The following is a 23439-nucleotide window of genomic DNA, read 5'->3' on the forward strand; positions in this document are numbered from 1 at the left end:
TTATTTCTTTACAAGAATGTTGCAATTATATAGCATTGGTTTATTTTAGGGCTGTGAAACGATTAACATTTTTAATCGAGTTAATTACAGCTTAAAAATTAATTAATCGTAATTAATCGCAATTCAAACCATCTATAAAATATGCCATATTTTTCTGTAAATTATTGTTGGAAAGGAAAGACACAAGATGGATATATACTTTCAACATACGGTACATAGGGACTGTATTTATTTATTATAACAATAAATCAACAAGATGGCATTAACATTATTAACATTCTGTTAAAGCGATCCATGGATAGAAAGACTTGTAGTTCTTAAATGAAAAATGTTAGAACAAGTTATAGAAATTTTATACTAAAACCCCTCTTAATGTTTTCGTTTTGATAAAATTTGTAAAATTTTCAATCAAAAAATAAACTAGTAGTCTGCCATTGTTGATGTCAATAATTACTTACACAATGCTCATGGGTGCTGAAGCCTATAAAATCAGTCGCACCCAAGCGCCAGCAGAGGGCGGCAAAACTCCATAAAACACAACGAGTTTCACTGTACTGTCATTTAAATCTCTCTTAGCGGGGCATCTGCGTTAATTGCGTCAAATATTTTAACGTGATTGATTTAAAAAATTAATTAACGCCCGTTAACGCGATAATTTTGACAGCCCTAGTTTATTTATTTACAGAGGTGTTGCAGTGAAATATTGTCATAGTGTGTGAGGAAGAACAAAAATTTTGACAGTGCAAAAAAACATATCCATTTGTCCATTAAGAAATAGCATGTTTTTCTCTTTAATAGATGCATTGTAGATTGATTTCATTACCCGTGACATTTAGGACAGTAACAGAGGGGATTCTGAGATTATATTAGCCCAAAAAAAAAAAAAGGGGGGGAAAGTTTTCAGACAAACGGAAATGAACAACAAATGCTGCTACATGATTTAATTTCATAATACACACCCTACTTTTTTTATAGGATAATGTCAGTGCTGTCCTGAAAACACACACACACACACACACACACACACACACACACACACACACACAAAAAAAAAACGCAGCATGACAAGTCTGTTATGTACAAAGTGCGCAAAAATAGGAACCTTACACCTGTATGCCATTCTAAAAACAAATGACGTTATAAAAAAGCTTCGCAATATCAAATCCGTTTGCTAACGGCAGTCGTGCAAAGGTCGCAGCTGGTGGTTGTGGCGGATGAACGCCAGCACATCATCTTTGGACAGCTTTTCGTCGTCCACGCGCGTCTGCGAGTCGTGCACTATGACTCCGCCCTCCCACGCCCAGAAGAGACGTTCGCCGTGGCACACGCTGTCCACAATAGGTGAACGAGATCAAAATAAAACAAAGCTTTCGTGTATCTCAAAATTGTGGGTCTTTTTTTTTTTTTTTAATAGGGTGCCATTTGGACATGACAGAGTGGAGACTAACAGAGGGGACATTTTGTGCTAAAGTTAGCCCTCAGCCTAGCTTTGCTAGCATAATAGCAAACATGACTTGATGAGAAATCAATCATCTTACAAATAAACCTTTTAAAATGATCAAATTAAATTATATAGCTTTAACAGAGTGGACACATTACAGAGTGGACACTGACACTGGGGACGAACAGAAAACTTTTGTCCAACTCTAATTAAATTTATGCCAGGGACACAAATGGCACCCTATTTAAAAATGATCTTATTATCTATTATGTATCAAATAATGGCAAAAACATAAGTGAGGATAACGGAACGTACTGGAACGGTGACGCGGCGTCTGGCGGCGTGTCAAAGGAGGACACTTTGGTGTTCTTGTTATAGAAATACTTTTTGTTGTGGGTCTTGCTGTGCGCCATCATCCACGGCTCTGAATAGGCGGCGAAAGAGGATCACTTAGCAAGGGTGCTAACGACGAACGCACGCTAACACAAGACGCACCGTTGGTGGTTTTGATGATGTAGAGGCCCCTGGGAAGGAAGTGACGGTCATCTCGGCCCGTGTAGGACGGACGTGGGACTCCTCCTGAACCCTTCGTCACCTTCATTTCAAGTCTGAGGCACAAAAATAAGCACGTGAACAATGTTACGTTATGACAAGTCTGCACATTACTCTGTCAAAAACAACAACGCGCCACTAAGAAAAGGTCCCTTTTAGGGTCAATAAGAGAAGCGAGTGTCTTACCGGACAAAGATCTTCTCTATTTCCTCCAGCCTGTACACCTCCTTCACTCTGTTTGGAAATAGACAATCAACAATAAATGAGGGTTCACTGATAAACCCTACTTTAACCATTCTTTCGTCACCAGTCAAAATGGATTGGATGTTTAGCCCCGTCAATAGGAGCCAACGAATTACATCGTGCATGAAAGGGTTAGTGTTGTAATAGCAAGTTAGATCAAGGAAGAAAAAGTACCTGATGGGGTTCATGTCCGGTCTACTGGGTTTGGCCACAGCCTTCACAAACTTCTCAGCCATCTCGATCCTGCCCGAAAATGTGCAGAGTTGTAAGATTTCATACTTGAGATTAGAGCTGGGCGGATTACCGAAAATTTACCGTTACCGAGATGGTTCAGGATGATTGACATAATTTTGACCATGTCGGTGAATTCGTTTTTTAACTCATTTGCTCCCAAAAACGTATAAATACGTTCTATTTTTAATTGGTTCAGTGTCCCAAAGACGTATCTATACGTCTTTTACATTTTTTTTTTTCATAAGAGACATCTCTGGGTTCTGATTCAACTGAGCTCCAAAGCATAAAGCTGAAAATCCATTTTAAAGCAATAAAACTGGCCACTGGAGGGCAGTAGCACATTTGGTAAGACCCGCAACCCGATTCAACGGCAACGAACGACCGGGCCACACGGCCGTGGCGCCGGCAGAAGGATGCCAGGCGGCGGACGACCGAGCAGAACAACCGATAGAATGCCCAGGATGCCAGGCGCTGGACGACCGGGACCACCAGTGCAACAGACGATGTCGTTGAGTACGTGCTTCTGGCCGAGCAGACCCCGCAGAGACTCAAAAAAATCCATCTTTATGAGGGCGATGAGGGAAAAGTTAACCTGGCTGTCACTGTCACAACAGCGTCATCTCAGTTAGTTATGTGTAAATAAATTGTTACTTTGCTATCAAAAGCTCTTTTTGTCTTGTTGTTTATGTTATTTTGTAAAACGAAAATATTCAGATGTTTGGGATGTAACTAAAGCAGAAAATAGCTGTGTTAAAGTCAATGTTTGAAATGTATGCTTTCACAAAAAGCTCAATTTCTCTGTTTTTTCATCAGAAATGGCATAATTGCTCAAACTAAGCTATTTTTGTAATGCTGATTTCTAAAGAATGGAAATAGATATGAACTTTCTTCTTTCAGCAGGAAAAAAAGTGAGTCTAATCTTTCTTTGGTGGGTTCCATGTTTATATAGCAATAGAACAGAATTTTCTGTGGGCCTTGCAAAATAAGTCAAAATCCAATAAAACGGCCGGGAGCGAAAGGCCTTGCTCCGGTGAAAATGGCTGGGAGTGAATGAGTTAATGAAACGAAAAAAATTAAGTCTTTTCAGCCCGATTTGACTAAGTGGTATTCGACTATGCTCATTCCTCTTCAAGAAAGCAGCCAGTGTGCTAACGTGTGAAGTCACGTGGCTATCAGGAAATCAAACAAACGGAAGCCGTGTACGCTAACGCTAGTGGCTAACGCTACAAGTTAAAGTGCTAATAGTAAAACGGCTACTGGTAGCCTGGCCACAGGCATTTCAAGTACAGCATTAGTCAACGGTCATAGTGTGGTGCCATAAAGTCGCCACCCCCACCTGTGACAGCGGCTCTAACCTTGTCGAAGCGGCTGAACTTAATAGGTGGATTGGGCACGGGCTGCATCTAGCAATCAGTATGTCGCGTTATTTTTTAGGTTTGTGTGTGTGTGTGATTTCTCTGATAGCTTTTATGATGGGCCTGCATTCAGCATTAATTATATCTAACAGTGTAGCCTATAACATGACCGCTTAATGCCCACAGCTATTTTTCTGTATGTGCTTGCTTTATTGTGTCATTACTGTCATCATAAAATCTTAAATGTTTCATTGGCATAAGAGTTAGAGTAGTATAGCTTAATGTGTGCGTGTGTATTTCAGAAAATGCACGGGAAAAAAAACTGAAACCTTGAAGTAAACACTTGTGTTGAGTAATCATGTCACAGCAGCCATTAACCATAAGTTGTCTGATACTTGGTCCTCTGTTTAAAGTGTATTGTTCAACCCCTCTAGCTCTAAGTCATTTGTGTTACAATGACATTTTTGCACTGTGGCCATATTGATAGTTCAAGTCATACAAGCTGTTATAAATGTTCATACTTGAATGCTTATTGTTTACAAGATATTTTTATATACAAAATTTTTACACTGCATGTACAAGTGTTAAATATGTTAGATTGAAAGCTGGTAAATAAATCAACGAGAAACCGTTAAGTTGTATTTCATGCATTGATTCAGACTTTCAAATCATATAACAGTCCACTTGGGCAAATTTATCGTCATTTATTGTTATCGACGTTAATCTGCTTAATTTACTGTGAAAAGTACTTATGGCCATATTGCACGGCCTTACTTGAAATCAAGGGAAAATGCAATGAAACACAAGGATGTTTTACTTACCGCTTGTTGAAGTGCTGATCTCTCACGTCCGTGCCGTTGAGAATGAGCGCGTCCATCACGTGGACAGCGTTGATCCGCCGCTGCGCTTTGCCCTGCGGACAGTCATGCACGTTTCAGCCGTTGTGACTTGTGAGATCCTCTCGGGGAGCAGAACCTACCTCGCCCTTCAGCTCTTGCACAATCTCCACGCTGAGTAGAGAATCTCTGGGAAGCTCCAGCTTGAAGTTCTCCAGCTTCTGCCAACGTGGAGGCATCTTGCCGTCCCATGTGTAAATTTGAGATTTCTGTATGGAAAGGCACACATTTAATGGTCAATATTTCAACTTTATTAAAGTATAGTGAGAAAGTTTTTCAACCCTTTAACATCTAAGCCTATTTTGGCCGAATTTGCATGCATTTGATGTTGCCTTTATATTTCAAAGAAAAAATTGTTTACAATGGCCAAATTGGCTCCCTTTTATCAGGACACCTTGAACTTCATGTCTTAACTGTTGTTTTCTTCACTGACCAATTATAATCCACATTTTGGACCCAAAAAGACAAAAAAATCCCAAAATCTTTTTTCTACATTTGTAACGTTGACGTCCCATTGACAACCAAACATGCTCGACCAACCGTTTTGAAGCTTGATAATATTTATTCAACTTGTTAGGATAAACATTCAATAGAAAAAAATAAGATTGAATAGTTTTATGTTTGACAATTCAACACAAACAGCAGGTATGGTCATAGGCGTTTTTGGCCTTTACACATACTATGGTCAAAACAGTCTATATAGTGTGCAAAATAGTGAGAAAAAAAAATTATATATATCATCTAACACAAAAAGGGTTAGGAAGATATCTCTTTGTGAAGTTAGGTGTTGTACCCATCACCTTATCAAAAGTATATACGTACATGCACTCAAGCTTCTCGCACACACATCTACATAAAAAATGAAAAGATTATAGTGAAGAAAAAATATATATAACATTGAAAAAAAGTATTTTAAAAAATATTGACAAGTAGTTCAATTCAAAATTTCCTGGCATGCGACCCAATAAAGTTTTTTTTTCCTTTTCTTTTTTTTTTGCGCACTCAATAAAGCTTCTTCTTGAACAGGTTACGGAGCTGCGTCACACACAACGTCACACAGCCTACTCTTTCGCCGTTTGCGCTCTACTGTCACTTCTACTCGCCGAGACGCCGATTCATCAGAGGAAAACAACGACAAATATGACTCATCTTCTTCCTTGAGTTAATGAAATAATGCATTAGCTTGTGCTAAATGTAGTTTTAGATTCATTCTGCCCGTTTCAAAGTCGCTCGCTCAAACCAACTGGTGTTGTGCATTTTTCAGCACGACACCACCCGCTGCTTGCTTCGCATGCCTCCCTTTCAATAGTTGGCGCCTCGCTCGGAAATTTATTAAAAATGATCACATTCGGTTCGTCCTTCCTGACATCACAACGACTCTTGGGATAAGTAGTCTTTTGTGCTGCTTTCGCTTTTGAAAAAGGACAAGAAATGATGGAAATATGGAGATGGATACATGGTCCATGCAGCGTTTTAATGCATATTTATGAGTGCAATAAAACTATAAAACTCAAATGACATTATCTCTCGTTTTTCTTGGCCGATTGACTTCAAATAAAAACTGGTGTGGACATCAACTTCCGCACTTTCAAACGAGACCAACCAGCAGCACGTGGGTGATGTAATTACAGTGTGACGAAGCTTCAAAGATGATATGCGTAAACGCGTCGCTGCCGACACGTTCGGTGTTAAAGGGTTAACTAAAGGACAGAATTTTTCTGAAAATATCTTCAATTGCAGACAAAAAGTTCATCTCCACCCTATTAAACCGTCCATTAACGACAGAATTCATGATCATCATGTGCGAGTGTCGGTACTCACGCCAAGCGTTAGAAGGAAAATCTGCTCGCCGCCTCCCACAATGCACCTGTAGTCCAAGACGCGTCGCAGCTTTTGAATGTTGCTGGAGTTTAGAGTTGTGACGTTGCTTTTGAACAACTCCACGTTGGGATCCTTGAGTGAAAATGTGGCAATTTCAACACAAATCGACAGAGGAATTCGACGTTTCTTTTACTTCTGAACCAACCTTGACCAGTTCGTAGAATTTGGACCTTGGGTCGGAGGACGCCGGCGTGACCCTGGCCTTGTCGGGCACCTGTGAGCAGACGCAAAGTACGTTAAGGCGACGGTGTCAACACGGCAAGGTCTAACGCCGGAGTCCCGCTCACCCCCCACAGCTTGAGACACTCCTTGCGGATGTCGGCTTGTCTCGGTTCCGATAGCGACCTGCGGGTGGCGACAAAGTCCGTTGGGAAGACGAACTGGCGTCCGTTCATGAGACGAAAACTACTCACGGGTCTAAAACAAATGCGTGGATCTTGGCCAGGGCTTTGATTTGGACGGCGCATAGACTGTAGGGACAAAAGTATGACCACTTATGAGCAGACGTGAGTAGTAAAATATTACACTTACTCCTTGGAATGGGAACCTCTTGTTACCTCACGATACGATACGATTTGCAATTCAAAGCTTACGATAACGATGATCTGACCATATGGCGATACATTGGTCAGGAAATCATTCTACGATATTCTACAAACAACTAATAAACAGAAAAACAAGTTTCTGCTGCAAATTGGAATGAGTTTATTACTAGTAGACGTCCAATCCATTTGAACTGGGAGGGTGGCAGCGAATGAACATTCGTTCATTCGCTGCCATCCCTCCCACTTCAAACGGATTGAACGTCTATGGCCGTCATTGGCAGCCAATGCCAGGTAATGAGGTCATTTTGGTCCATTTAAGGTCATTTACCTGTTGATTTTCAGTTACTTCGAGTATTCGTTTAATTAAAGTGGTGTTGTAATGGTTTGTTTTGAAAGTGTTTGCATTTATTTTTATTGATTAGAGTGGATACACGGCCATCTAGTCTACCTCATTTCACATGGCTGAATCCATCTGCTCCCAGTTAAGACCAACATAAGCTAAGTTTTGTTTGAGCTAATGATTTTTTTGAATGCATTCGTATTTTAGTTTAAAGGTATATTTAGCCATTTTTTGTGGGAATATGTGTGTCAGCCATTTGTTAAGAGCATTGTCAAAAAGCGTTAGCATTTTTATAGCATTTAAGCTAGCGGACTTTTGCTAAGTTAGCCAATTGTTCTTTTATTGTACATAGATCCTCTGCTTTAAATTTACATATACATATATATATATATATATATATATATATACACATATACATATACATACATACGTATATGTATACAGTGGGGAGAACAAGTATTTGATACACTGCCAATAGGTTTTCCCATTGGCAGTGTATCAAATACTTGTTCTCCCCACTGTATATATACATACATACGTGTGTATATATATATATATATATATATATATATATATATATATATATATATATATATATATATATATATACATATACATACATACATACATATATGTATATATACACACATATATATACCTACATATACATATATACATATATACGTACATATATATATATATATATATATATATATTAGAGCTGAAACGAATACTCGAGCAACTCGAGTAACTCGAGTTTAAAAACTGATCCAAGTAATTTTATTCACCTCGAGTAATCGTTTATTTTGACAGCTCTAAGCATCACGTTTTGCTCGGACTACTTTTAATGCGGGACAACGCGCCGATGTCACGTGCGTAGAGGAAGAAGCAAAAAAAAAACTTACTGCAGCCGACAACCGCTACAAACGACGCCGACGTTGCTAAATAATAGCCCGCACATGCTACGTTAGTTGCAGCTAGCGTCTGAAGAGTCTCATAGAGATCACATGTATGTTGAACTAGATGCATATTGACAGACTAGGCCGCGTCTGGGCAGCGTTAGCAAACAGCCGCCATCTTAAAGCAGTAGAGCGCTAAGCGCTAATAAAGAGCGCTAAGCGCTAATATATAAGATTAACGTTACTGTCACTACTAGCTCATCTTACGTTAGCCCTGCGGAGGGCTAGGTTTCAATTAATTAAGACCACTTTCGATGTGTGGCTAACGTGTCTTACATACAGGCTTTAACATAACATAGCGTTGTGGAGTGATGAGGGTGTCAAATAAAAACTCAATAATGCTAACTATCAATTTTAGCTCAGTCGTCATTGCTTTATAAAACACCAAATAGCACTAGTCCCTAATGTGCTCCAATATAGCCTGTATCATACATTTATTTTGAACAGTGCAAAAACTAAAAATCCTATCAGGACTTACAGTTTAGACTAACTTAAAACTGAACTAGAACTTAAAAATGGCTTGACACAAATAGAAATTCAATTGAAAAACATGGGAAAAAAATCCTAACTTTTAAGTGATGTGTGTTATCAAGCGTAAAGGCATTTTTAGGTGTGTGTATATATATATATATGTATATATTTTAAATAAGATCTAAAGGTTTTTTGAGTGAAAGCAGTGAATTAGTCTTTTTTTTTATTCTAGTTACATCTGAGATGCAATTGTTGGCTGTTTTCAACAATATACATAAAAAATAAAGACATTGATTGACTGAAAATGATAAAATGTCTTGTTTTCTCATGTATATCTATAATTGCTCTTCACCTAAAAATATATTTGTTTTATCCGATTACTCGATTAATCGATAGAATTTTCAGTCGATTACTCGATTACTAAAATATTCGATAGCTGCAGCCCTAATATATATATAATATATAATGGGTTTTCCCATTGACCGTGTATCAAATACTTGTTCTCCCCACTGTATATATACGTACATATACATATATATATATGTTCATATATATATATGTTCATATATATATATGTGTATATATATACACGTACATATATACATATACATATATATACGTACATATATACGTATACGTACATATATATGTATGTATATATATATATATATATATATATGTATGTATATATATGTGTATATATATACATATATGTGTGTGTATATATATATATATATATATATATATATATGTATATACAGTGGGGAGAACAAGTATTTGATACACTGCCAATGGGTTTTTTCATTGGCAGTGTATCAAATATTTGTTCTCCCCACTGTATATATATATATATATATATATAAGGCTCAGCTCAGGTATAATTTTTTATGTTCCTTATCCGATTACTCGAATCTTCAAACTAAATAGTTCATCGATTAATCGACTACTAAATTAATCGATAGCTGCAGCCCTATTTCGAATGAACGAACGTTCCCAGTCGAAATAGATTGGGCGTCGAGCACCGTCAATGGCAGCCTTAGTTACCTGAGACACTATTACGGTGGAAGATTTTGGTAGCAACTTGTTGGTCCCTATTTTTAGGACATTGACGCCTTTTTAAAACGATATCTCGATTCTTGGTAGGAGCATATCGATAACCTTTTGGGATACAAAGTATCACGACATAGCACCATTTCGATATTTTGTCACACCCCTACTTACTCCGTTACATTTACTTGAGTAACTTTTTGGAGAAAAATCTACTTCTAAGTAGTTTTACAACACCATGCTTGCAGTACACTCAAGCTTGCTGTCGGAAGTCCTAAGATTACTTGTACTTGGGTACATTTTTTGGATGACTACTTTTGGGTAAAATATGGGCTTTTCTACCCACCTCTGCTTATGAACCAGTAACTGACTTTTTATCATTTGCCCTCAAGGACTTACCTCTCATTGGAGTTGACCATAAAGTGGTAGAAGTCAGTGTCCTCCTTGATGATGCTGAGAGGGACCACATCTGTTACGTCCTTTTCCGTGTCCCGCAGTTGCTTGAGCCTCAAATTGACACGGAACATGTACTCCCTTACCGCGTCCGAGCCTGGTTTTAAACCTCGGCATACCACGTACCTGCCAAAAAATGGTTTCCCGCCAAGGTTTTCAAAAGTATCAATTTTCTGTTGTTTGTGTTTGCAATGCCATAGGTCGCCGGAAATTTGTTGTCATAAGGGTAAATTTTGATTTTGCATTACTCTTGATAATAATGGAAGATATTTTCTAATTTTCCTTGTGAACTCGTTAGCTGCTATTAACAGCAGAACAAATGTTCATTCACCTTCTCCCAGTCGAATTGATTTGGACGTCTTGCGCTGTAAATGGCACCGAAAGATGTGCATTCACAGCCAGACTTTGCAATTTAAATGAATTGAATGTCTACTGTTGTCAATGGGAGGCGAGGAGTTATTTTGGGTCACTTCCTGTACATTTTGGGTGACTTTTTGGGTCATTGCTGCTACCTTACTTCTATTCACACATATTCTATGTGCAATACTTACTTACGTGCAATATTAACGTGCACTATTCAGTGCCTGCACTGTCAAACTGCTGCTTCTTCACTTCGAATATTTGCAACATACGACTGTCTCATACCCATTTTATACTCATATTTATTTAGATTTTATACTTGCGAGTCACTTTTGAGATTTTAACTTATCCTGCACTGTAAAGGGAGATGCCCCGCAATTGCGTTGTACAACTATATAATTATAATAAAGGGTTATTCTATTGTACTCTACTTTCTGATGGTTTTGTTTCACTTTTTTGTAGATTTTTACAGAGCCACTAAAGGAACATCAACAGAAATAAAATTAAATTTAAGCAATCTGGTGCACACCAGAAACCATCTGGTAAACATTAGCATTATATAGCATTTAAGATAGTGGACTTTTGTTATGCAATTGGCAAACTTGCATCGCAAAAGTCCACTAGTGTTTTCACACTAGCGTCAGCCCAGTGTGAACAGCGGTTCACGGCAAGCGCAAAACAGGAGGAGCCATGTAGCCTGGCGTAGACGCTGTCAGGAAGTGAAAAGCGGCAAGCATATTTACTGTAGTCCCAAGCGCCAATGCATTTATTTTTCATTGTTGCACAAGAAAACAGTGACTTTTCCTATTTCAAGGAGTAGGGGGGGCATTATAATAGCCGTTTAAAGAGTTTTATTAGTTTCGGTGCGAAGTTGAATAGTTTTTTTCTTGTTGTTCATGAACTACATGTCCACAAAAACGAACATCGTGATACCATTTAGCTTACCTAGGAGACGTATGAGAGTCATTTTTTGAGTGTCCCAAAGCTCGCGAAACTTTAACAAGGTTTTGTCATTGGTTTGTGAACATCCTTCCGCCGAAACAGCCTGATAGCACAGATCTAGGTAAGCCTGCCCTTCTGCAAATGGGATGCGTTGTTGAAATCAGCGCGGCGGTGCTCTGAAAATAAAGCAATCTAATTTGGGACCCGCCTCTCGGCATAAATTCATTCAAACTTGCCGCTCTGCACAACCCACCACCCACTTTCGCTGAGAAGTCCCCTCCCACATACACAATGAATGGGTTGCCGTAAACCCTTCACACCAGGCTGCCGCTAATTTGAAACGGCCTTAACTGATGTAGAATCAAAAATGGTATTGAGTATGTTGAGTAATTTGAGTATCAACATCGAGTTGAAAATTCTACTATGAGTATTTACAGTACAAGTGAACATAGAAGTACACTAATTTTTGGACTATAAACTGCTACTTTTTCCCCCTTATTTTGAATCCTGCGGCTTATAGTCCAGTGCTGCTTATTTGTTGATTTATTTGGGTTAATAGGTAACACTTTGACAGCTGCGTCATAAGACTGCCTTAAGACCATCATAATTATGACATGACACGATGCTTATGACAGATCTCATTTTGTGTCATCTGGCAAATTATCTCACTTTTGAATGGATGTAAAATATCCGAGCTGGACATAAAATGGAGTTAGTGACATCATTTGCCAGATGACAGTTAATGACATCTGTTATAAGTAGAGACCTCCCGATGCCAATCGATCGGCATCCCCATCGATCGGGTCCGATCACGTCCTTTTCAAAGTATCGGAATTGGCACAAAAATATCGGACATGCCTTTTTTTAATATATATATATATATATATATATATATATATATATATATATATATATATATTTTTTTTTTTTTTTTTTTTTTTTAAATTAAATCGTTTTCTAATCGCTAATTGTTACATACATAATATGTTACACTCATCCAGAGTCTTTAGTTTTGGCTTAAGGTAGGGTTATCAAATTTATTCCGATAATGGCGGTAATTAATTTTTTTAAAAAATGTATCACGTTAAAATTAATTAATGCATTAATGCATGCGCTGCACGACCCACTCACATATTGTCGCACTCAATCTGTAATGGCGCCGTTTTACCTATATAGAGAGCTAAAAGGCAGCGTAAAATGAGTAGAGTAAATCCCTCTCCCTATGATTAGAATTATCGAGGGAAGCAACGTGGGGAAGCAAGGTAGTAATTGATCTTTTTCTTAACACCCTATGTTATTTCCCAACGCAGAGAAGATATATCAATTGGTAGCATTACGCACAGTCATGGTTCCACTTCCCATCATGCATTTGGGCATGGCTACAGTATCATTTACTGATAGCTCAACAAATACACTAGATGGCAATATTTAGTCACAATATACAAAGTCACATTTGTCCTTTAAGAATTACAAGTCTTTCTATCCGTGGATCCCTCTCACAGAAAGAATGTTAATAATGTAAATGCCATCTTGAGGATTTATTGTCATAACAAACAAATACAGTACTTATGTACTGTATGTTGAATGTATATATTCGTCCGAGTTTTATTCATTTTTTTCTTCATGCATTGCCAAATGTATATGATCGGGAAAAATTATCGGGAATGATTGGAATTGAATCAGGAGCAGAAAAAGCAATCGGATCGGGAAATATCGGGAACGGCAGATACTCAAACTAATACAATCGGATCGGGAGCAAAAAAACATGATCGGAACAACCCTAGTCATAAGCATTTATTGATGCCCATGGTGGTGTCATGTCATAATTATGATGGTCTGATGACAGTCTTATGGTGCCAATGTCAAATAAAACGTTACTAAATACCATAACTACAAAATAATGAAACAATTGGAACAGTAACTGAAGAAAAAATGGGCATAAAACATGAATTCTGATTGTTATTTACATCTGTAGCACTGCAATGCATGCTAGGAGGCATGTTGGACGACAACAGTGTTGACAGCAGGTGGCAGCAGAGGTTGACTGTCCCACACATATGAGAGCAGTGATGGCCAAATGAAGCTTCTTGAAGCAATGAAACTTTGCAGCCCATTGGTTCAAAGTTTCATGGTGGTTCATGTGGTCTTATGACAGTCTTATGATGCCGCTGTCAAATAAGTGTTACCGGTTAATATCTTTTGGTGTAAATATTCCATAATACAGTGAGGACAGCTGCGCCTTATAGTCAGAAATTTACGGTTTGTGTTCAGAACCACATTTGTGTAAGTATATATCTATATTGAAACAATGTTTTTGGTAATTAAAAAAAAATGCACATATTAATCAAAAAACATTATTTTAGCAGCAAGCTCACCTCTCGGAGTTGGCAGGCCGACTGGTCACGGGTTTGAAGAGCGAGACGCGGTCAAAGCAGAGGTAGAGCAAGTAAACTAAACCCACGCTGAAAGGTGTGAAGAGATCGAAGGTTTTACACACAAAATGGCCACCTGGAAGATAGAAACATCAAATTGTATTGGGCCAATACGGGTGCTCGCATTAGCCACCGATTCAGGGTGCACCCTGCCTACTTCTCAGTTAGCTGGGATAGGCTCCAGCACCCCGCGGCCCTCGTGAGGATAAATGAATCGAAAATGGATGAATGCAAGTGGTGGTACTGTCAAGATATTTAAAAAAATGATTTTAATTTTTAAATCTAATTAATCTTATTTTAATATCACATAGAAATGGATTAAGATGCCCTAAATTTATTCAATTTCATATTGGAGCTGCTGTCAAGTAATTAAAACAAAAACAAAAAAAAACTAAAAATTGTGATCTGGATTGATTTAATCGAATTAATCTTATTTTTAATCTCACCTAAATTTGCTTTTTTTTTTAAAAAGCCCTATTAATTGGAGGTCATTTTTATTTACTACAGTGGTACCTCTACATACGAAGTTAATCCGTTCCAGGACCTTGTTTGTAAGTCGAAATGGTCGTATGTCGAGCAGGATTTTCCCATAGGAATACATTATAATTCCATTAATTCGTTCCACAGCCCAAAAACCTGCACTAAATCCTTAAAAAATACTGCTGGTGCTATTACAAATGGCAATTACACGTAGCAAAACAAATAAATTATAAATCAAAATTGGAATAATGTAATAAAAAGAATAATAATAATTCCTGTAATAGTGTAACGAATCGGGTTCTAATAAGGCGGACGTTTTTTTGTGTACCTGAACGCACCGCGGGGCTCACGTGCCAGAGACAGACCGGTGAGCTTGAGTTTCACTTTCACTTTGAATGTTCTCTTGAGAACACCATCAATTGCGGCAGACAGCAGGCGTTTTGTGTTGAATAAGTTGTAAAAGAAATGATGAAAACGTGGCGAAGCTGGCGATTTCTTTGGAGACAATAAGAATTGTCAGCTTAATTTATAAAGACTGGCGAACGATGGTCGGAGGAGGACCGTGGAGATGTATTGTTGAGCCATTTCACGGATGCCCACCCCACGCTCATATTTTTCTGTCATTTGCATCTTCATTTCGAAGGTAAGCATCAACTTTTTCCTTGTTTCACCACCTGTACCAACCTTTTCTGAAACCTGTGTTGATTTGTCACACAAGAAAATCCGCCGTGCATTCGTCTGCGGTGCTGCCATTGTCGTCGTATTTCGAGCATGTCGTCGGATGTAGAAACAAATGGCGAGTCAAATTATACGTCGGATGTCGAAAAGTTCGTGTGTCGAAGCGATTGTATGTAGAGGTACCACTGTATATAGTTTTAGTGCAGTCAAATTGTCAAGTGATAAAAAAATGAATCAATAATTATGATCTTAATCTAATTAATCCCATTTTAATCAATTTAAAAAATTGGGGAAAAATAAAATAATAATAACAAAAATAATTTTAAAGCATGGTGGAGGGAGTATCATGATTTAGGGCTGTTTTGCTTCCTCAGGGCCTGGACATCTTGCAATCATTAATGGAAGAATAAATTCAAAAAGTTTATCAGGATGTTTAGCAGGAAAACCTGAGGCTGTCTGTCAGACAGTTGAAGCCAAAAAGAGGATGGATGCTGCAAAAAGAATGATTCAAAACACAGACGTAAATCCACTTCAGAATGGTTTCAGAAGAACAAAATACACGTTCTGGAGTGGCCAAGTCAAAATCCAAACTTAAACCCCAATTGAGATACTGTGGCTTGACCTAAAGGCAGCGATTCATGCCAGACCTCCCAGGAATCTGACTGAACTACAGCTGTTTTGTAGAGAAGAATGGGCCATGATTAGTTCTGATCGATGTGTCAGACTGATCTGCAGCTACAGGAAGCGTCTGGTTGAGGCACAAAATATTTAAATGTGATGGTTCACTTACTTATTTTTCCACCTTCTGTCATTGTTTGCATACTATCCTCATTAAAATATGAAAACCTATAAATGTTTTAGTGGCTTTAGTTAAAGCAGACACTTTTTTCATCTGTGTGATTTTGACAAAGATCAGATTTCACATTTGATGGTGATTTTATGCAGAAAAGTGAGTAATTCTAAAAGGTTCAGATACTTTTTCAAACCACTGTAGGTTATCTTTGTCCAGTAACTCAGTCCAAAACTATGAGTATCAGCAAATGGGTAATGCTAATATTTTCAAATTAAACAAGGTGGATGGACCTGTCCTGATTGTTGATAGAGCAGTAAGGAACTGGCAGAGCAGCAGCTGTTTGGTCACAATCTCCTGAAGGTTTTCCTGACCTTCTACGGAAAATCCCTGCCATCACAAATACAAAAAAACAACACGTTCCCTTTCAAAATTCTCTCCAAAATGTTTGGAATCATTGTCCTTGTACTCACCCCATCCGCCATGAGGAAGTGTAACCCCCTCCCCTCAGTGCTGTCTAATATAAAGTTCCGGAAGGCTGTCACGTTTTCCGGCTGGGAAATGTCACCGTCGCCGTCTATGCCTCCTTCACCTGCGACAGGTAAAAGTAAAAAACTGGGGACGCCATGCAACAATAGAGTCAGTACCGTAGTAAGGCTCAAACAGCTCGCTAGGCGCGGCGTAAAAGTCTTCCAGTTTAAAGTCACACGGCCCCTTCAGCGTCATGCCGAAGCCTTTGGCGTGCCAGCGTCTCTTCCACAGGATGTACTCTGAGAAGCCGCCGGGCCCCGCGCACACGTCGCCGAAGTACAGAAGCTCGCTGGTGTTGTCGTGGGTTAACGGTTTCTAACATGGGAGATAAGAAGGGACATTAGTTTGATGCGGAAAACACTGTCGCGTGTGCGTACTCACCCCATCTGGAGCTTTTGGGTCAGTAAACATGTGGTCGAAGCAGTAGTCCATGTTGGCCATTTTCATAGCTGCTCTAGATATGACGAACAGAAGATGTTATTGTGATGTCACTTGTAATCAGAGTAGCCACAAATTGTACTCAAGTAAGAGTAGCGTTACTTCAAAATAATTACCGTATTTTTCGGACTATAAGTCGCGTTTTTTTTCATATTTTGGCTGGGGGTGCGACTTATACTCAGGAGCGACTTATGTGTGGAATTATTAACACATTATGATATAATTTCACATGTTATTTTGGTGTTTTGCAGTGACACTGATGGTTTTGTAAAGTTGTTAGCATGTTCTTATGCTATAGTTATCTGAATAACTCTTTATAGCTATGGCCACGTTCGCGTTCTGCCTATGGCAGTGTATGTTCAATTGTATTATTGACTTTTTTATCTTGAAATGGATGCATTTAGTTTGTGGCGCTTTCACGCCCACGTGAGGGCACACTCGCACTTGTTTACGTGACACGGCAGAAGAAGATGGACAGCTACGTAGCTCTGAGTGGGCGAGTTAGCTAGAGAGAATAGACGGATGCGAACCTACTTTCATTGTTTATGTTTTTAAATCATCTCTACAGAGGCAACGCCTGCGTGTATCATCTTTTCTGTTGTTGCTGTGTGTTTTCCACCCGCGATCGGACACTTAGAGCCAGCTGTGTGGTTGTTTGAACGATGTGCTAATGATAGCGAACGCATGCTAACCTGTTACTTATTACTAATAGTACCTGATTATCATTTATTTACGTTGATGCGAACCTGTTTTCTATCGAGGACCAAATTGAGTCAGCAAATTATACGGACGTCCAGCATTGTCTTTTGGGAGTTCGCTGTATAGCCAGGACAGGCCGTAGCGTAGGACAGTATATTCACATTTCGTTGTTCATGCACTGTACACTGTACATTTATTTAGCATGTTGTTCTCTATTGTATTTTTATATTAAATTGCCTTTCAAGATGACATGTCTGTTCTATGTGTTGGATTTTATCAAGTAAATTTCCCCCAAAAATTCGACTTATACTCCGGTGCGACTTGTATAAGTTTTTTTTCTCTCCGTTGGGCATTTTATGGCTGGATCGACTTATACTCAGGAGCGACTTGTAGTCCGAAAAATACGGTATGCAAAAATGTGAGTTTTTGCATCCACCTGTTGAGGAAGATCCCTCCTCGGATGGTCTCGTAAGGGTTGGAACGAGTACGCGCTCGCCTCATCTCCTCGCGTTCCAGGTTGTCGAACACCGTCTAAAAGGCGGCGCATAGAGACAGAAGATACAGTGGGGCAAATAAGTATTTAGTCAACCACCAATTGTGCAAGTTCTTCTACTTGAAAAGATTAGAGAGGCCTGTAATTGTCAAACTCCAACCATGAGAGACAGAATGTGGAAAAAAAAAAACAGAAAATCACATTGTTTGATTTTTAAAGAATTTATTTCCAAATTAAAGTGGAAAATAAGTATTTGGTCACGTACAAACAACCAAGATTTCTGGCTGTCAAAGAGGTCTAACTTCTTCTAACGAGGTCTAACGAGGCTCCATTCGATACCTGTATTAATGGCACCTGTTTTAACTCATTATCGGTATAAAAGACACCTGTCCACATCCCTAGTCAGTCACACTCCAAACTCCACTATGGCCAAGACCAAAAGAGTTGTCGAAGGACACCAGAGACAAAATTGTAGCCCTGCACCAGGTTGGGAAGACTGAATCTGCAATTGGTAAAACGCTTGGTGTAAAGAAATCAACTGTGGGAGCAATTATTGGAAAATGTAAGACATACAAGACCACTGATAATCTCCCTCGATCTGGGGCTCCATGCAAGATCTCACCCCGTGGCGTCAAAATGATAACAAGAACAGTGAGCAAAAATCCCAGCACCACACGGTGGGACCTAGTGAATGACCTACAGAGAGTTTGGACCACAGTAACAAAGGCTACTATCAGTAACACAATGCGCCGCCAGGGACTCAAATCCTGCACTGCCAGACGTGTCCCGCTGCTGAAGAAAGTACACGTCCAGGCCTGTCTGCAGTTCGCTAGAGAGAATTTGTATGATCCAGAAGAGGACTGGGAGAATGCGTTATGGTCAGATGAAACCAAAATAGAACTTTTTGGTAGAAACACAGGTTCTCTTGTTTGGAGGAGAAAGAACAATGAAATGCATCAGAAGAACACCATACCCACTGTGAAGCATGAGGGTGGAAACATCATGCGTTGGGGCTGTTTTTCTGCAAAGGGACCAGGACGACTGATCTGTGTAAAGGAAAGAATGAATTTCAAGGTCCTGGAGTGGCTTAGCCAGTCTCCAGATCTCAATAAAATCTGTGGAGGGAGTTGAAAGTCCGTGTAGCCCAAAGACATCCCCAAAACATCCCTGCTCTAGGAGATCTGCATGGACGAATGGGCCAAAATACCAGCAACAGTGTGTGAAAAGCTTGTGAAGAGTTACAGAAAACGTTTGGCCTCCATTATTGCCAACAAAGGGTACATAAAAAAGTATTGAGATGAACATTTGGTATTGACCAAATGCTTATTTTCCACCATGATTTGCAAATAAATTCCTTAAAAATCAAACAATGTGATTTTCAGTTTTTTTTTCCACATTCCGTCTCACATGGTTGAGGTTTACCCATGTTGACAATTACAGGCCTCTAATATTTTCAAGTGGGAGAACTTGCACAATTAGTGGTTGACTACTTATTTGCCCCTGTATTTGCAGTCCATGACATTCACTAAATGAGTCTTTCTCCAAGGAATGCTTTAACAAGTTTAGCTCTGTGACATGATGCATTGTCAGCTTGGAAAATGACATATTTTCAATTGAAGGGATAAGAAAGCTGTCTAAAATTTCAATGTAAACTTTTGCATTTATTGAAGATTTAACCACAGCCATCTCCGCAGCGCCTTTGCCTGACACGCAGCCCCATATCATCAAGGACTGAGGGAATTTGTATGTTTTCTTCATCAGTCAACTTTGTAAATCTCAATGGAACAGCACCAAACAAAAGTTCCATCATCATCACCTTGCCCATTGCGAATTCTTGACCCTTGACAAGGTGATGATGTTGGAACTTTTGTTTGGTGCTGTTCTTGGGTAAAATTTTTGGCTTCTCCACCCACCCTGGTGGATGTCTACCGCTGTCAATGGCAGCCAATGAGTTAAGGCCAACTAGAACAGACTCAGCTCACCTTGCACCTGAGAAGAGTGTGCAAAAGGTCTTCGGTGCAGAACTCAGTTTCATCTTCGATCTTCATTTTTCTCTGAGAAAACAAAAATCATAATGACGTAGAATAAAAACAAAAATACTCAAAATCCTATTTTTAAGTACTTACTGGCCCTACTGTCATCCAGTCCCGCAGTTCCTCCGCGTCAGGAATTTCTGTGGTGCATTCTGGGAACCAGTCTACTTTCTCTGTGGCGCTGGGCTACACACACACCCACACACAATTTAACTCTTGATTGGCAGCAAAAAAATCAACACTGGCGTACCTCAGGTTCATCTCGCCAGTCAACATTGAGCTCCCCTTGAAATCCCTGTAGAGTTAAACCGAGACCCCGCCTCCCCCGCTGAGTGGACGCCTCCACAATCTCCCTGCGACCCTGGCCAAATTTGCCGAGACCGTCCCCCTCGCGGAAGCCCATTTTTGCCTACGAAAGAACATTCCAGGTCACAATTCAATTCCTCTTTACAAAGAGTGACATTAAATAGATTACCATGAGCTTTTGTGAGACACTGTTATACATGGAGAACTTTGAGTCCTTCGGGGGTGAATCCGTGTCCCTGCCATGGACCGGCGAAGAGACTTCGGCTCGCTGAGTGGACACCTCCACTATCTCCCTGCGACTCTGTCCGAGGCTGTCGCCCTCACCGAAGCCCAATTTTGCCTACGTGGAAACAATTCGGGCTTTAATTCAATTCCTCTTTACAAAAAGTGTCATCGAAGAGGTTACCGTGTGTTTTTGTGAGACGCTGTTATACATGGAGAACTTGGAGCCCTTCGGGGAAGAGTCCGTGTCCCTGCCGTGGACTAAAACGGACGGCATGGAGAATCCGGCTCGGGGTTCTTCTTGGTCGCTCAGAGATTCATTCTGGCTGGAGTCTGGACAGGAGAACAATGGCAGTTTTACAGTAAGGCCAAAAAGACACCGAGGGCTAATTGGACGGACATGACGAGTTCACCTTGTCTGGACAATTTGGAGTCTTCATCTGAGCTGCTGTCCTCAAGTTTCCTCTTCACACCCAGCAAGTGAGTGGCGTCAGCTCTTTTCATCATAATAGCTGATAATTTATAAATAGAGTATTATTATTTAAAACTAAACTTGAATAAATGGAAGTGCTAGCTAACAATCACAGTATCCATGCATGTGCTATCAAGATCATTGTTTTTTAAATGTCTTTGCTTTAAATGGTTTGAATCCCAGAAATATACCATTGAAACTCTATTTTACATAAGTGTGTAATTGTATTTAACACTGTTATTGTACACTGTAATTTTAGTACTTACTTGTGTTATTCGTTTTTTCTGCCGATGAAAACAAGCCAACACAAAATTATGCGTCATGTTTCTATATTTAAACGCCAGAATGTATATGAATATAAAATATACTTGAGAGATGTATTACTAGTTTATTTTAGCTGTAAATTGAACCCGCGTAAATTGAGCTGTTAGCTACTTAGCGTAAAAAGCTAACTTGTTTTTTTTTTTTTTTTACCTTGTCAGGCGTAATTGCGTCGCTTGCTCGACGATAGGGAGTGAATATTCCGCAATAAACGGAGATTTAAAAATAGCTTTTTCGTGACTATTAGTGCAAAAATAGTCGTTGTTTCACACAGAAGTCACAGCCTGTTTTGTTTTGTGACGAGGTCCTTTTTCGCACGGCATGCGCTGGTCGCGGGATGATGACGTATGAGAAGTGGCGAGGCTGCCTGTATAAAAAACAACTGGATTTATTAATTTTATTTTACTGCGGTTTAAATTTCATATGCACAAATTTGAATTTACAATATAAAATATCAATACCACTGGTTATTCATCTCCTTATCACAGACAGTACTTTTACAAAGCAAGAATTGAGATTTTTTTTTTTTTTTTTTTTTTTTTTTTTAAATCTCAATTCTTCTTCTTAAAACTCCTTTTCATTGATGGTAGCTTTGCATGTAATGCAAAAGTAACCATCCATGTCATTCCATTTTTTAATGGTGTTTTTTCGGCGCATTGCACAGCCCAAACCGTTTGGCCCATCAACACCGTTCGAATACCAAAATGACCGGAATTCTTGTGCAATGCAAGGAATCTTTCGAATGACCCCCCAAAAATTACTGTTCGTGCCAAAGTGCGTTTTTTGTTTTGTTTTTTATGGGAGAAAGAAAAAAAAAGTATTTATTTTAAAATGTATCTGGCTCTACAACTTTTGTCCAATTCACATAAATCATACATCAAAAAATTCAAGAAGGTAAGGGGCATAAAAGTTGTATTCAGAATTTGCCAAAAAACCTAAGGTTTCCCCCCAAATTCGCTAAAAACTTTCCCATTCATTTCTTATGGGATGCCATTGCCATGTACGTAGTTCCATTCATTTCCAATGGTGAGATACCATGGGTAGTTGTGATTTTGACCAAAAACTTACCGTTACAACCCGTTGACATTCAACTGGCGCCCATGTAAGTCGATGCCATTGACAGCCATGCACGTCCTTGCCAATGACAGCTGTGTATGTCGATACCAGGGACAGCCATGTATCTCGATTCTATTGATGCCAAGACGGCCATGTATGTCAACATATCAACAGGAAATGACATGATATCAACAGGAGGTGACCCTGAAATGTCCCCAAATCAATAGGAAGTAATCCGAAATCAGCAGGATGTGACCCCAATGAGTTACCTGTGAAAGCAAAGCTGCGATTGTAATTTCTCCAAAAAACGCATTTTCTAGTTATTAAAGATGGATCAAGTCAAGAAACATAAGTACTTTGCAAATTTTACATTTTTTACATGGCATGATGGCAACACACCCATCCAAGTTAAGGTTACAAAATCTGAAATTAAACAGGGCACCTGTTATAATTTCACTTAGAATAAAAATGTGTTGAACACGTTTGCTTGAATTTTTAACTTCACGTTGTCTTTTCCATTAAGCGATTAGCCCAAGTGTGATCTTGCATGTGTTCTGGATTGAACTAATCCTCGCTTGCCATCCAAGTTGGGCAATCCTGTGCCGTCTGTCAAAGCACTGGAACCATTTTCATTCTTACAACTGAACAAATTATGCAAAAGAATCTTATTTTGTAACCCCAGGACTGTTTAGGAAAGATTCACAAAAGCATATCCTAGTATGCGTTAGCATTAAACTAATCAGCCTGTGTGTTTAAGACAAGGGCATAG

At 39.2% G+C, this 23439-nt stretch overlaps 1 protein-coding gene across 1 annotated transcript; it reads right to left on the reverse strand.

Annotated features, from left to right (window-relative positions):
- Positions 1-162: 162 nt before the first annotated feature.
- On the reverse strand, positions 163-21939 carry cmtr1 (cap methyltransferase 1). The gene is made up of 25 exons (XM_057823652.1): positions 21768-21939; positions 21235-21333; positions 21006-21154; positions 20769-20939; positions 20544-20702; positions 20387-20479; positions 20243-20314; positions 18204-18298; positions 17012-17084; positions 16747-16945; positions 16573-16691; positions 16393-16489; positions 14095-14227; positions 10364-10543; positions 7016-7072; positions 6890-6947; positions 6748-6816; positions 6543-6674; positions 4805-4930; positions 4647-4738; positions 2411-2479; positions 2180-2227; positions 1937-2049; positions 1757-1865; positions 163-1328 (listed from the first exon to the last, which is right to left on the reverse strand). The coding sequence occupies exons 2-25, from the start codon at positions 21326-21328 to the stop codon at positions 1172-1174; spliced, it is 2664 nt and encodes an 887-aa protein (XP_057679635.1). The 5' UTR covers positions 21329-21333; positions 21768-21939; the 3' UTR covers positions 163-1171.
- Between the last annotated feature and the right edge of the window lie 1500 nt (positions 21940-23439).

This window comes from Corythoichthys intestinalis, chromosome 19, assembly GCF_030265065.1.
Source record: "Corythoichthys intestinalis isolate RoL2023-P3 chromosome 19, ASM3026506v1, whole genome shotgun sequence".
Taxonomy (NCBI): Eukaryota; Metazoa; Chordata; class Actinopteri; order Syngnathiformes; family Syngnathidae; genus Corythoichthys; species Corythoichthys intestinalis.